A 15,842-nucleotide genomic window follows, 5' to 3' on the forward strand; every position below is an offset into this window, starting at 1 on the left:
CTTGTAATGGTCCACGAGTGATGACTAAGTCAGACAAGATTGAAAACACTCATTGCAAAACTGTAGGTGTAAAATGTCTAGACAGCATCAAGCAACTTATCGGAAAATACATGTGTTCGCAGACAGAAAGCCTGAAAATGAAGAGACATGGTAAACCTACAGACAAAATGGTAGGATCAGCCTTCCAGAGGCGATAGCTGTGCCCCTGGCCTGTCTATGGAGACTGCACACAACTTCTGCGTGACTAAACCTGACCACACAAGTCCCTATGTTGAAGCCTGCTGATACACTTGAAGTGAAGAGAGATACAATGAAAAAGTTAATATTACGCAAATTTGCCAACAACGTTACTTGTATAAATAACATGTTACTATTGTTGAACATCTTTATTCTGTTAAAGGCAAGACCCAGCTCATTACTTGTTACTGCACTAAGCAGTAGAGATAACCACATTGTTAATTTAAACTTCGTAATTAGTTAAGAGTGAGGATGGCTACATTTGATGTCATACTTACATTCTTTTCTGTCAGCTCCAGTGGGTGGCTGGGCAACAATTCCTTTTTCACACTTGTAAAGCTACAAGAACCAGTAGAAAAGACATTAACTTCAAATTAATTGGGATATGGTTTTTTAAGTTGCATTCCAAAACCAATTTCAGATACAGACACCAGCCCACAGAGACACACAACTAGCACAAGTCTGAAGTCTAAAGAAAAAAAAAAAAATAGTGAATCAGCAAGTAAAATCTCTGACTACAGCACTACCAGAAGAAAAAGAGTTTCAGACATCCTTTATGTTTGACAAAACAGACTGTTTTTTTCCCTTGATTCCTTTCAGAAAGAGATAAAAATATTAAATTAAGAAATTATAGATTTAATTATGCCCAAGCTACACTGTACCTTATTTTAAAGTCTCCAAGGTTTTGCACTGAAATGCTGTACACACCTTGCCCTCTACAATACAGCTCTATGGCATTTTAAACTCCATGAACTTATTTTGGATTCATTATCCAAGACAGACACATAAGTTTTGCACTCATATAAAAATGGCAAACCCCAAACTATTTTTCTTATATTACTTTTGGGTTTTGCACCAATGCTGAAATTAACCATTTCCCACAGTGTTACAGCACACTTATATAAATGTATATTAAAACTATCAGATCTTTCACAATTATCAATACCTTGCTGTCTTTTTTTCCCAAAGAACAATATCACATAGGTAAAAATCTGTTTGCAACACACCGTCCAAGAAACTTCCATAAAGAGCCAACATTTAACATACACTGAAGTTCAACACTATGACACAATCCAGCATGCAAAAATAAAGCTTACCCTCTGCGCAGAAGATCATGACCCTCAAACAGCCCTGCAGCTGAAACATCTGTAAATGAGATACTATCCTTCAACAGAGAAGCAGTGCCTCTGGAATTCTGGAACAAAAAGGAGGAAAAAAAAAAACATTGAGGATTACTTTACCAGACCATTTTTGTTCGGGCCATTAAGCCAGGCAAATGAAAGAAAGTGCTCAAAGACTCCTTAAAATGCTCCAGGACAAGCCCCAGACTTTACAGTTTCTTTAAAATAGAGGCAAACCAAAAATATGCACATCCCCCAAAACATAAACCTCACACTAAAACAGAATTCTTTCAGAGAGTCTAATAAAAACTAAAGGTACCAATAACACAATTTTTGGATCTGGCTGACCCAGCTCATATTAAATTCACAATTACCCCCTCTTTGCTCCCAATCCTGGGCTGCAGGGATGGAAAGGAAAGAGGCGAGTCCTGACAGCTGACAGGACAGAAAGGAAGATGTCTGAGTCTTCCTTCAGTTACTGCAAATAGGACACAATCAAGAAAAATGGAATTTAACCACAGTTTGAGGCTGCCACAAGGAGGACAAGGTGCATTCAAGCAGTCTAGTATGCCAATTAACTGAAAGAACAAAGGAAAATACTAACTTGCAGTGGATCACCAGAAGTCCACTAAGTACTGCTTACTAGTAACCTAGGCCACTAATTTCATACTAACCTACCCGATTTTATTGAAGTGATTTTAGGATTGTTCATAAAAATTGCTCCACCAAGAGGCCAATGTCTAATAAACAGCAAAAAGCGACAGCAATACTCTCGGGAAGGTGACAGTGACGAGCAGTTCAGCGCAAGGGTTTCCTCCAGCAGCACTGTCAGATCCAACAAAACTCATGCTTACAGTTCAGATCTTTTGTACTAACATGTAAGCTTTCAACAATGTAGGAGCTGTAAGCCAGCCCTAACATACCTGTTGTTACATGCATATAAAGCATCTACCGGTTTACGCACTCAACACTGACCAGACCTTTGTGACACTGCTGTAAATGAAAGTATTAAAGGCACAGTACCTGGGGGACGTGACAAGAGGGGGAAGATCAAAGTTAAAGTCAAACGCAAGGAGAAAACCACGAAACACTCCCCGAAAGCACCACTGCGGGGTCACAGCAGTGCCCGGCCCGTCTGAGGTGCTCCCGGCACCGCTGCCCACAGCAAGGGCCGAGGCGTGACCTCCCTCCCCGAGAGGCTGCGGGGGGCTGGGGGCCGCCGGGGCTCCCCGTGCCGCCCCGCTCCGCTCCGCTCCGCCCCGCTCCGGGGGAAGGGCTTTAACCACAGCCGCCACGCTCCCCCGCGCCCGTGAGGAAGCCCTCCATGGCCGCGCCGGACCCCGTGACTCAGCACAGCCCCGCCGCCCCCGGCGACACCGAGAGGGTGAGGGGAGTGCGGGGCTGGCGGGGGCGGCAGGGGGCGGGCGGTCCGGCCCAGCCCGGTTCGGCGCGGCCCGGCGCAAGGACACCCCGCCCGCCCGCCCGGCGCCGCTGCTGCCGCCGCTCGCACTCACCATCTTGAGCCCCCAACGCGCGCAGCCACTTCCGCCGCCGCTGCCGCTCACTTCCGCCCCGCCCTCCGCGTGCGTCAGCCGCGCGAGGGGCGGGGCCGCGCGCCAGGGGCGGTGGGCTGATGGCGGCTGCGCCGTGCGGCTGCGGGGGGCAGTGAGGGGTGCGAGGGGTGCGGGTTCTGTGGGTTCTGTGGGTTCTGTGTCCCGCCTGTGCGCTCTTTTGCCGTGGCTTCCCTGCTCGCAGGGCCGTGTCTTGTAGACTGAACGCACTGTTCACAGAAGCACAGAATCAGTTAGGTTGGAAAAGACCTCTGAGGCCAGCGAGTCCAACCTATAACTGAGCACTGCTACGTCAGTCACAGCTTGGCACTAAGCGCCACGTCCAGTCCTTCCTTAAACACCTCCAGAGACGGCGATCCCACCACCTTCCTGGGCAGCCCATTCCAATGTTAAATCACCTCTTCCGTGAAGAAATTCCTCTTCATGTCCAACCTGAACCTCTCCTGACAAAACTGGAGACTATTTCCTCTTGTCCTTTCGCTTGTTACCTGGGAGAAGAGACCAACCCTCACCTGGCTGCACCCTCCTTTCAGGCACTTGTAGAGAGCAATGAGGTCACTCCTGAGCCTCCTCTTCCCCAGGCTAAAACTCCATCTCGTTCCCACATGCCAGCAAAGCCCCGCTGTCTCGGTAGCGCCGTGGCCCCGAGCAGGAGCTGAAGTTGACTAACACCTTCCTATAGCAGACCCGGGCGGCCGTGTCTGGGGTGTCTGGTGTGGGGAGCTTTTCTCGGTCAAACACATCCTCTCCCGCTCAGCAAAAGCTGCTTTGGTGACACCAGCCCATCCTCAGCATCACAGTGCTGACAGCCTGAGGTGGTGACACCAGGCAGTGATGTTTCCAGAGGTAAACACAGCCTTAGTTGCTGGGGCGACCATGGAGCCTCCCTGGGCAGCGCTGTGTGAACAGGAGGTGTTGGTGTGAGCTGCCCTGGCAGGGAGCTCGGGCAGTCCTCAGGCCCTGTGTTCTGTCAGTGACCAACAGGGTAAGTGACCAACACGCTGCAGCTGATTAATCTTTGGAAGTGAGTTTTGAGAATGGTGGATAAAAGCTGCTGTGTCAGTAGGAAGGTACTTATAGCTACAGTATCTGCATGGTAACAGAATTAGTATTAGCTTGCACTCAAAGAACTTTGAAAGATTTTGAGAATCAGGAGAGAGTTTTTAACATATTTCAATGCATGGCTCCAGATGTGTGTCTGGGATATCTATTTTATATATTTCTTCTGAGACGTGTAGCTCTTTCAACCCTTTTACCTTTAGTAACCCAAATTGTCCTGGTGCTGCAAATTTTGTGTGACTATTAAACACCATTTCTTTCTCTCTCTCTCTCTCTCTCTCACATACGCACAGAGGCAATATTTAAATAGAAATTTTATATATGTTTTAATGACATTCAGATTTCAGGGGAAAATGACTGAAAAATTCATACATTTTATACTCCTTTTCTTGGGCAAGATCTATCCACCTCTTAAGCCCCCCCTCCAGCTCCACCAACAACCCCACCCCCCGCTTCATTCTCAGCCCAAGTTCTGGCCCTTTGTATTTAGGTCTTAGGTTTAAAGCAAAAACTTCAAAAGAATGAGAATGGAGGACTGGGGCTTTTAAAATCATTTTTAGGAAAATGAGTACCACAAAGGTTTCTCTGATCTTATAATTATAATGGGTACTTGGTTATTGTGGTGCTGGATTCATTATTATAGAATAGATGTGAATACAAAAAACAAATCAAGTTCCTGTTTAACTGCAGCTTACAGAAAGCTAGGTTTGTCACTAAATGTATTTATTTATTGACTGAGTTTGTTGATCAGGATATGACTGTAGAGATGAAACATCTAACTTTCAAAGTCCTTCTTGCAGGACACAGACAGGATGCAATCACTCCATGTACATTTTTGACATCACTGCGATCCACAGTCTAGGCTGCATAACATAAAAGGACATACATTGCAAGAAAGAACTGGTTTTCCTTTAGAGGCTTTCACACCAGGGAAAACTTCCAGACATAAACACAAATCACACACAGATTTTTTTCATCAGATTACCAAGTATTTCAAACTAGGGAGAAGCTTGATTTCTTTCACAACCAACTTTGCTTTAATGACCTTACAGCGAGCATCTCAACAGTGGCTGATTGAGTGCCTCACTTCAGCCCAATGCAAGTAAATAAGAGTTGCATGAGCAATTGTTGTGCTGACCAAACCTGTGATCAGAAATGAGATCCCATGGTGAGCGATGAGCACTTCAGCTGCTCGGAAGCAGTGGGTGTGGCTGCTCTGCGTGTTGCAGGTGGTTTCAAGGCTGCCGCCAGCTCTGGAGTCACCAGGGTGCAGAGAGGAGCCCACAGGCACTGCAGCAGGCACAGCAGCCCTGGTACACAGCACCTTGTGTACTCAAGCCTCCCTGCTGGGGAGCTGTGCCAGCTGCAGGTCTGGATGCTCTGCCTGAAGGCATCTCCCTGGCAGGTGGTAACAGAATAGAAAGTGAGATGTGGTGTCTGCAATTCCTAAAAGGATGTCTTGTCTGGGGGCACTTAAAAAAGTATGTGGACACCTTAAAATTAGAGCAAAAATAACTATAGTGCCTGTAAATCAGTTACTTCAATGAAGTTAGGATGATGAATTTCACATGTTGCCTTTAAAGATAAACTCCTTGTTTAGTTTTTTTTTTGAGAATTTTTTTTCATCACTTTGTGTAGAAGAGGTCTGAAATGTATGACTGTTTCAAGTATTCTCTTGAATTTTTTTTTTACCATGGCATTTTTGAAATGTCAGATCTGGTCTTTTTGGTTTAGCTGTGGGACTTCCCTGAAGATTCAAGCTATCTTTAGACTATGGGTACTTTTGTCTTTTGGAAATGAGGGAAGTGTTTACTCTTTTTAAAAAAATTACACTTTTCAAATGGTCTTTTATCAGTTAAATTGGTATTAAAAACCAAAAAACCTCATTAAACAAAGTTTAGACAGCCTGACCTAAAGCAAATTCCGGTTTCAGTTACTTAGCTTTCTCTTGCCTGGATCCCAGCCTGGCATCATTTTGTGGGAGGTCTGTGCATTTCCCATTGAAGCCTCCGGAAGAAAGGTGGATTCAAAAATTGTCACACAGCGGCACAATATTAGCTTTGCTGCATAACCCTAACCCTAATCCTAAATTTTTTTTGGGTGGGGCAAAAGCTGCCCCATACCAGCCTCCTCTACCCATGGAAGAGGGGATCTGCAGAAACCAGCTCTCTTCTGGGAACTTTACTGCTATGTTAAGGCAGGTCTTGAGCTAATATGTTCTGATTTTCCACTAAATTAAGTTGTACTTTTTACCTCTCCCATTCCCAGAGCTCTGTTGTATGCAAGGGTTGAAAGATAGAAATAGCTATTCATTTATACCATCACTCCTACTTAACAGTAGCAAAAGGAGTATGTTCTCCAAGGAAACTTGTCTTTGTATCCATGTTTTTTAATATTCATGCAGCTTTGTCACTTTTCAAAATATAATTCCTTTGACATATCAGTGTCAGCAATCTGTTCTGACTACGTGAACCTCTATCAGAAGAAAACCTTTATCCTGTGGGACTGGGAAACTCTTTCACTGGTTTCTGTCAACAGCCAGTTATGCCTTGTTAAAGTGAAAGTACTTTTTATTTGTTTTTAATCAAATCAAATAAACACATTTTCTTTGATCTTTAAGAACTCCTTTCTTGTTAACTTGCTTTATACTTTTATGTTTTGGCATTCATTGTAAATCTAATTATTTAAAAAGTTATTTTGTTTTACATTATTAAACCTTTTCTGAATTTAAGATAAACAGGGGCATGTTTTGTTAAAGATTAAAAATAAATTTCACACAAAACTGCAAAACGTAGCAAAGATAATAACATGTAGGCGTCAGAGTGTTCCAAAACAAGACTCTCTAGGGGCTCTTCTGAACACACAGCTTCGTTAAAACCATGTTCTGAAAGGGCTCAGGAAACCCCTGTCTCTAACCCACCCTTTCCTGAAGCTGGTGGAAGTATTTAGAAAAGAGTTACTGTTGCAGGGAGAGAAAAAAAAAATCCCACATATTGCTGAAGGAGATTATTTTTTCCTGTTTGTTTACCAGCAAACTCTACAGTTTGTAGGATCTTCTTTAGTCAAAACTTTCCCATCCTCATCATTCAAAAGCAGCAAGCAGTCCAGTAGATGAGCAGAAAGAGAACATCAGGATCTCTATATGAATGCAGACTTTTTTAGCATGCTGTAGCATCAAGTGGGGAAATAATGTAACAATCCCTCGTTTTGTTATTTGGTTTACAAGTCATCAGTCAGTGAAATTTAAGTGAAAAGATAACATATCTGTGTGTCTTCTGTTCCTTTTTTTGGTAAGTCACACAAGGCAAGCCAGTTGGTTTTTTTTTCTTTTGGTCCAAGTAATGTACTTGGATTAAAAAGGAGTCCTTGTTGTCTAAAAGTGATGACTTATTTTGTAGCTTGTCAGTGCTTTTGTAAATCTAGGACTACTTTATTTGTACTAATCCGTTGTTTGTAATCCGCGAATCTGGGTTTCCCTGTGCTCTTTGTGCAGACTCAGAAAAGCAGGATGCTGCACTGGGAGAGCCGGTCACTAGGGGATGCTCAGTACCCAAACACCCAGCATCTGCCTTCCTCTGCGCTCACCAGCCACCTCTGTTCAGCCTCGCTCAGATGTTCCGGGCAGGGTTTGAGTACTTTTTCCCTCTCAGTGCTGTGAGAATTACGGAAAAACAAGGTCAAAAGGTAAAAAGCAAGGTATGTTCAACAGCTGAAGCTCTATGGGCAGTACCTGACAGAATGCTGGTAGGCTTGTTTCCCAGTTAGAGGATTGATAACTATTTTCAGTAAGCTCTATTACCTTCTTGTGACAATATTAATCTTAAACTAATCCTTCAGTCTTAATCCAAGGTTTAAGCAAGGCAGTGTTCACGCAGTCAGGACCTCACTGCTGAGGTCTGAAACCAGGCCCCTCATGAGAATTCAAAGGAAAATATTTTTGTCTTTCCCCTTAGTCTGGAGTGATCTGTCTCCCAGAAGCATAACCACTCTGAACATAGAGGTGAGACTAAGAGCACGTTTCCTGTGAGAGTGTCTTCCTACGGGAAACCTTGAATTTAATTAATGGTAGTCACAGCTGAAAGAATTGAATGGAACATTACTTCCTAGTCCTGCTACTGTGCAGGAAAAAAAAATCACACAAGCGTTTGCCAAAATGCCCTGCAGCAAAAGGGGAGTCCAAGACTGCTCTGACTCATAACCACATCCATTAAGTAGCAAAATAATCAGAAGTCATCTTAATTTCCTCCTATGGCTGAATACAATAAATGAACCCATAATCACCAAACTGAAAAGCTGGCATTCTGCACAGAAAGCAGGCATTTTCAGCAAAAATATATGCATCATTGAGGATAATTTTTCTTTTCCCTCTAAGAAACTGTCAATCGAAAATTTTCTCTATGTGCATTTTCTGTTATTTTAAAAACGAAATTGTGAAAAAGTTTCTGATCCAGATAAAATGTGCTACTTAAGAATTAGGCACATGGATATCATGGTGGTGTCTGGCTTAGAAATAGTTAAGGCTCAAATCTTCAAAGGCAATTATGTGTTGAACTCCTCAGGATGTGAGCCAGCCAGTGCCTAGGTTTAGCCAGCAAAATCAGAAATACGTCTAGAGCCTCTCAAACATTGGCCAGGCTTGGGCTCATGTTTAAATCTGATGACTCATTTTTGACAGCAAACTGCAGTTTGCTCACTTGTAGGTAGACAGAGGTTGTAGCTTACAGTAAGCTCACAAGCAAGCCCTGACACTCATAGAAGGCTTGCTTGACTTAAAGAGGGTTCCACACAGGTGCAGTGATCCCACAGCCTGGAGATTGGAGTTCACTGAGGAAGCAAAAAACAGCTTTGTTTTTGTAATGGAGAACTACTGCACTGTTTCAGCAGGAAAAGCTTTTATTGCTTTCAACACTATTATATAGTAAAGGGTTTTGGTAGCTTTGGTAGTTAATTGTTTCTAAGGAGAAAATAATGTATTGCAAATTTTATTTTTTGTTCCTACTTTGGGTTTTTTTTTTTTTTTTGGTTTGTTTTGTTGTTTTTTTTTTTTTTAATCTATGACTATATATTTTCCATGGATGATTTTATTCGTACTTCCTTACTGCAAGTTTTCCACACAATGGGCTTAACTTCTTTTGCTCTTCATATTGGATCTCTTAATTTGGAGTCTTTACAGCTACCTGTTCTATGACATGAATTACTTTTTTGTTATCTGTAGTATACTAACAGCCTAAGTCATGTTCCGGGGCTGCAGTTTATTACTGTGAGATGCTGATCATGTTTTGCTGGAACTTTGCTACAATAAGATTTCCTATTCAGTTTATATCGCATCATGCTTGTGACAGAAACTGTCAGTGAATTCAAAGAATGGCAGCTTTATACTTACTAAGGAAAGAATGTTGCAGCAAAGAGCCAATACAATTTTTTTGCACAAAGTTACCATTACAGGGTTGAAAGTTTTGTATTTAACTTATTGAGCTGAAACTGAAGAGAAAGAAAACAAATTAAGATCATGCCACTGGGCAAATTCTCTATTTTTAGCTCTACTTTTGCAAAGGAAGATTGTGGATCAGCTTCAGAGTGCCCTTCGAAAGAAAGAAAGAAAGAAAGAGAAAAAAAGAAAAATAAATTTAAATAATTAGATTTAGGCTGGAACAAAGAAGATGCAAATTAACTGTGAAAACTTGTGTGGTTTCTTCTTCTGAAGGACTTTTTAAGCTGCAAAAGATTACCGGAAAAACAAACCCCAAGCCATTTATTCAAAGAAGCAAACAGTCCTGAAAGGGTTTGGGAAATATATACAGTGGACATTTCAAGACAGACTGTCATATCCTCCTCTGAGAGTAAATTTGTGTGAATACCTTTGTGGTGAAGGATCAGAGTGGGCAGATCAAAGTAATATACAAGCTCAAGGGAGATGAGGAGGGGGAAGGAGGTCACCATTTGGATTCAAGGGCTCCACTTGGTTTACCGAGTCCTATCCACTGATGTTACAGAGAGTCATGCTATATAATTATTTTCATAACATCTTAATAAACTTGAATATTAAGTTAACTTGATCCCATTCATCTTCCTTCTTCCCTGACTGTTCTTATTCTGGGAAGTTGTGCTCGAACGTCATTGTTCTGGTCATGAAAACTTCATGTCCGGACAGAAATCATTCAGAGCCAGTTTATACATATTTGTTCTGGTCACTTTTAACTCACATGGTTCTTCCTCAGTGAAGAGAGCATCTAAACTCCAAGTCATCTGTTCTTTTGATAATCTCAGCAACCTTCCCAGAACATGCTCCAGTTTTACATTCTTGAACATGAGTAGTCCAACTTTTGTAGAGTGCTTCAGATGAGGTCACATCAGTGCCTACACAGCAACAGTGATACAATTCTTCTCATACAGTTTAGGATCACATTTGGGTTCTTTTATAATTGCTTCACACTGGTGCTTCATAGGATACTCTCAAGCTTTCTCTTCACCACAGATGTTTAATTGGCAAGCACTTAGTTTGCTGTGGGAAGTCTTGTTCTTAATTTCTAGTCAAAGACCTTGTTTTATTCTGTTACATTTCCATTATTCTCATGTAACTTATGTGTGATTAGTCTGATGTTCCTCTGGTTTGAGACCTCATAACCTTCTGGGCTACCATTAATTTTATTTAGCATACTTCTATTTCTTGAGGGACAGTCAACTATGGAAATATTAAATAAGACTGATCCTAAAAACAGATCCCAAGGAAATCCAATATATGCTGAATCATCACATGTCAAGGCACTTCATTGTAGTCTTCTGAGTAAAGTTCTATTCAAGTTACAATTCTGCCATTAACACCCTTCTTCTCAATCTTAAACATTTTTCTTTATGGCATTGTATCAAATACTAAACTAAAATTATGCTAGATGAGAGCTGTACTTTACTATTTTCAAAACTCACTTTTCACAGTCATGAAAGGATATTGCTATGACCCAGCCTCCTCTTGAAAATTGACATTTTTTTCAGTGTATGTTATTTTCGAATTACCCAATGCCTAATTGCACACTCCTTCCAAGTTTATTATAAAATTATGCATATTCTTATAGTCAGATTAATGACTATACTGTTATCTAAAATACTCCTTCCGTCTATTTCCTAAATAAAGCTCCTAGGTGTACCATGAACTAACAGATAAACCCAATATTTGTTAAGATTTACTGAAAACTCTTGTTGTAAGATTTATGATTGCTGTGCTGATTCTTTGAGAACTGAGGATGAAAATCACCCAAATGATGACGTTTTGGTTATTCAGCTCTTAAAAATTTTCTTCCACCTTGGAAATAGACATTTCCAGTTCTACAGATTTCTTCAAAATTACCATTCAGTCTTGCTGCAATGTTGTAGCTTCCCATTCTGCTTGAAAACTGAGGAAGAATATTCATTTTTGGTCGCTCTGCCCTGGCTAGAAATTGGATCTACACCAAATGTCAAGAATGGCCATATCTGCACTAAAATTATGATTTTTATTTTTTCCAAATTTGATTCCTGCTGAAGCTGATTGCAGTAAAGGCTTTAGCTTTTGGCTTTTTTTTTTTTTTGGGGAATAGTAGGCTGACCATCCTGAAAAGATGAAAAAATCCTTTGAAAAAGAGAGGAAGGAAGAGTGTCTGGAGTCTTCTCCTCTGGGATATTTATGTCTAAAGAGCCTAAATAAAGATCATACCCTAAATGATGTGCTGGATTGTAGCTTCTCAGTGCACAAGATTTGGCTAAATGAGGCCAGATTTTTCTTTTTGTAGTGGAGAAGGGACATGTGGATCTGCTCTGTGTCCAAGAGAAACAACCTACTCTTCATTATGTGTTGAAAAGCAGTTCTGGGGTGGGGTGATAAGATGTCTCAACTATTCTCTGCCTCTGGATGGCAGATATTTTTAAATATGCTTCTATTCTGTCTTATTTTGCACCTGTTTTTATGAAAACAAGACTAAAGCACCCAGGCCTCACCATACATATGCAATAACTACACTATGCCAGTGTTGGTCCCAAGAATTCTTAAAACAAAGTATATCTGTTGTGCTTCCAAAACTCTGAAGATCAGAATTTTCCCAATATTTTAATAAACAATTGTAGACATTGGGTACACTTACAATTTTGCAGTATTCTTATTTGGCTCAGCCTGCCAACGCGTTCTGTTTATTCCTTGAAGCAGTGCTCAGATCCAGCTTAAAACATTCCTGCACATTCTGCACATTCCTGAGTGGTTTCCAAAGACAGACTGAAAATGACACTCATTCTTTGAGATATGTTCCTGAAAGTCTACTAACTGGAGCCCACCAATTAATCCATTAATGATGAAAGGGTTCTTGGGCATTGGAACAGGCTGCCCAGGGAGGTGGTGGAGTCACCATCCCTGGAGGTGTTTAAGGAAAGACTGGCTGTGGCACTCTGTGCCATGATCTGGTTGAGAAGGTGGTGTTTGGTCATAGGTTGGACTCAATCTCAAAGGTCTTTTTCAACATAATTTATTCTGTGATTCCGTGATCTCAAATAGCTGATTACTAGTCTGACAGTGAGAGGCTATTAAAATAATCTACTGTTCTGTTTCAATGACACATTTCCCAATGTTTTTTCTGGCAGTTTTCCTTAAAACCTGTGAAATTATCCATCCATCGTTTCATACCTAGTATGCTGTGAGCTCATACTTTCTTTTGTCTAATGACAGATATTATGGAAAAAATCTGCTGTGAGTTGTTATCTTCATTTGCTCTGCTTCCAGTGGCAACTCATACATGTTGTAAAGACTGATAACTTACTGAGTTTGGTATCACTGTGGTTTCCCAAAAAGTTGCCCCAGATTCCAGAAGAAGAAGAGAATTCCTCTGAAGGAAGATTACAGAGATAAGGAGCATGAAGTGATGTGTTTGGCCCTCATTCTAGATACACTTATCTATTATTAACTACTGTCTGGCATATTTGAACATAATAAGATGTGAATGCTAGGCGATAAGAAAGAGAAGAGTAGATTTCAGGATTATTTCTCTGTTCAAAGGATTTGACATGCGTCCTATCCCCCACTTCCTTTCCTAGCATTTAAAGCCACAAGCTACTGAGTTATGACAGTACATTACTCTTCATAATACTGCTAAAATAAGTCTATCATTTGGGAAATTATGAAGAAAGAAACTCAATCCAATACATTTATTCAGCAGTTAAAAGCCACAGTAATAATTAGGGAAGAGAACTCCTTGAACTTCTGTCTCTGTTTATTCACAATAAAATATTAAGAAAACATAGCTGTCTTGTCGCCAAAGGAAGGATGTTATGTGCTTACTTACTGAAACAAGAAAGCTAAAAAACAGTTTTCCATTGTCTCCCACTCACATATTTTTCTTGCTTTTCTTAATTTTCCTGTAGTAAAACATAACTTGCTGACTTTGCAAAATACGTTATTAAAATTTCGGAAAACATTTCCTATTTTCTGTTTGAATTCTGTGAATACAACAGTGCCAGATTTTCCTTGAAGCTTTGAGAGTCCAGGGAGTCAGTGTCTAAGTACGGAGTTATGGCATGCAGTATCAGATTATTTCTATAGTCTCTTACTTCCTTTGTCTTTTCCTGATCACAGAGCCTTTTTCTTCTCTTGCAATGCACACTCGACTTTGGCCTTCTTCCTTACTAGCAGTGAAATCCATATTTACAGGTGTACTTTACAAGCTGTTTGTTTTTTTCAAGCAGGAGAGAAGTAGAGGAGAAAAACAGTGAAGACATAAAGTATGTGCTTCTTGTCATCTAGGTGAAGGTTGTACAAGAAGTCATTTATAAAAGGCTATAAGCCTTTATTACAAAGTTTATAGGTAGGTAATGTTTAGTCCTCACACCGTAGCCTCTTCCTTCCTCTCTAGATCACTGTTCCTTGGAGCTCACAATGTGTCTGCATTTTCCTAAAAAATCATTGTATCTTCCTCTCCAGGAAGTAGCTTGTTCTTTTATAGCAAAGCCAATCTTTGTCCTCTTTAAAGGCCATATATCCTCTGCTGTCTAGGGACAACACCCCTGGACACATCTGTCTAGACATACTAGGGCATGCCTTCCCTCTTCCTACACTGAAGAACTGACATTCCCTTAAAACAGACCTTACAGCTAACTTCTTGTGTCCGTGCAGATTCAGAACTGATTTTGAGGGGTATTTGTCCTTACATGCAGTTGTTTTCATAAACATGCCTGTAAGATGAACCATAATTTTTCGTAAGTAAGCCTGCATGGGTCACTGCTCATCCATTCTTTCCCATGCTGTAAAGCACAAGAAAACAAAATAAAACACATAATGGGGTTTTTTTGAGTAAGCTGGACCCTAACATTTCAAGAATAAAGAACAGCCTATTCATTCCCTGTTGATTCTTTGTGGTCCGCTGGTAGGGAATGTGGGGTGTCCTGTAAATGTTATTTGATAAAAGCTGAGGCTAGGCACCCTGCTGTTTTTAAGGATCATGCTGAGATGAACTGCTGGTAGGATATGCAAGAGAGCAGATTTGTTTATCCTTATTTCTCCGCTCACATCCCTGAGCACACATGGTTGCTGTTTTTGTTTTGACTAATTTTGACTTTTTTAAATGTGAGAAAAGTGGTTAAAATGAAGTCATCCCTGTCTGAAGCTGGGACTCGTGTGAAACAGTGGAAATGCTGACAGGCCTCTGGCTTGAGCAGAGTGAATAGCTGTCCTCCAGGGCTGGATACGCTCCTATCATCCCAGTCCCATTCATATGCTCTCAAGGAAGAGGAAACCAGGCAGTGGCATAAGAAAGCCCACATGCTTCACACTAGCTCACTGGGGTTGCCCAAGACTTTGTAACAACCCAGAATCTGGTGAAAAGTTGAAGTGATATATTTGTTCTTAACCACTTGAATCTACCTTGTGATTTTCCTAAGGGACAAGGAGTATGGGGTTTAAACATTTTGAATCACATCTGGTCATTACGGTCTGCCAGCAATGACAGTGGATTATGATCATTTAGTGTCCTGGATTTTACTGATCTGTGAATGCATATAATTTGCTTGTTGCTTAAACTAGGAGTTAAACATATAGAAACATTTTCTATAGAAATGTTTTCTTCCCATGCAGGTTTTCTGCTCTGTAAAAAAAAAGAAAAATATTTTGCTCATCAATAGCAGTTATTGTTATTAGCATAAAATATGCAGACATCACAATATAAGACAAGAGTCACAGTCTACTAGATAATGTACGAAGAGAGAGTCTCTTCTCCCAGGTAACAAGAGACAGAACGAAAGGAAATGGCCTCAAATTGGCCAGGGGAGGTTTAGATTGATTATTAGGAAAAATTTCTTCACTGAAAAGGTTGTCAAACAGGGAAAGAGGCTGCCCCAGGGAAGTGGTTGCACCACCATCTCTGGAAGTATTAATAAAATGTCTTACTGTGGCATTTGGGGATGTGATACAATGGTGGAGTTGGCAGCACTAGGTTAACATTTGCACTCGATCTTAAAGGTCCTTTCAAGCCTAATGATTCTATAATAATCTTTGGCTAACTAAATTAAGTCAGGCTAACTGTAATTCCAGGAAGAATGTCAAAGAATCCCGAATGAGATGGGACATTCTAGAAACACAGTTAGGAAACTAATCTTGGTAGCAGAAAAGTTGGCAAATTAATTTGCTTTTGAGACAACTCCTTTCATTTGTATCAATGATGAAGTAATTGGAAGAAGAATTTCACTCCAAGATGGATTTTTTCTTTTACTGAACTCAGGCTTGTGGGTAGGATTTTACTTTTGCTTCTCATATATATTGCTTCACCTACTGACTCACCTGGGGAATAATCACATTGGGATTTGTGGAAAATGCCAACAGACAGACCACCACTTGGGAAAAGTCATA

General features: G+C 40.9%; 1 protein-coding gene across 1 annotated transcript in view; it reads right to left on the bottom strand.

Moving 5' to 3' along the window:
- Positions 1 to 15,842, bottom strand: part of POMP (proteasome maturation protein) — a 33,690-nt gene that overhangs the window by 5,570 nt on the left and 12,278 nt on the right. Inside the window, exons 2-4 of the mRNA XM_085049615.1 lie at positions 2,873 to 3,138; positions 1,335 to 1,432; positions 516 to 576 (exon numbers count right to left, since the gene is read on the bottom strand). Coding sequence (XP_084905741.1) covers positions 516 to 576; positions 1,335 to 1,432; positions 2,873 to 3,138 — 425 coding nt within the window. The remainder of the gene's footprint in view (positions 1 to 515; positions 577 to 1,334; positions 1,433 to 2,872; positions 3,139 to 15,842) is intronic.

Source organism: Lichenostomus cassidix, chromosome 1 (assembly GCF_008360975.1).
Source record: "Lichenostomus cassidix isolate B80296 chromosome 1, HeHo_3.0, whole genome shotgun sequence".
Taxonomy (NCBI): Eukaryota; Metazoa; Chordata; class Aves; order Passeriformes; family Meliphagidae; genus Lichenostomus; species Lichenostomus cassidix.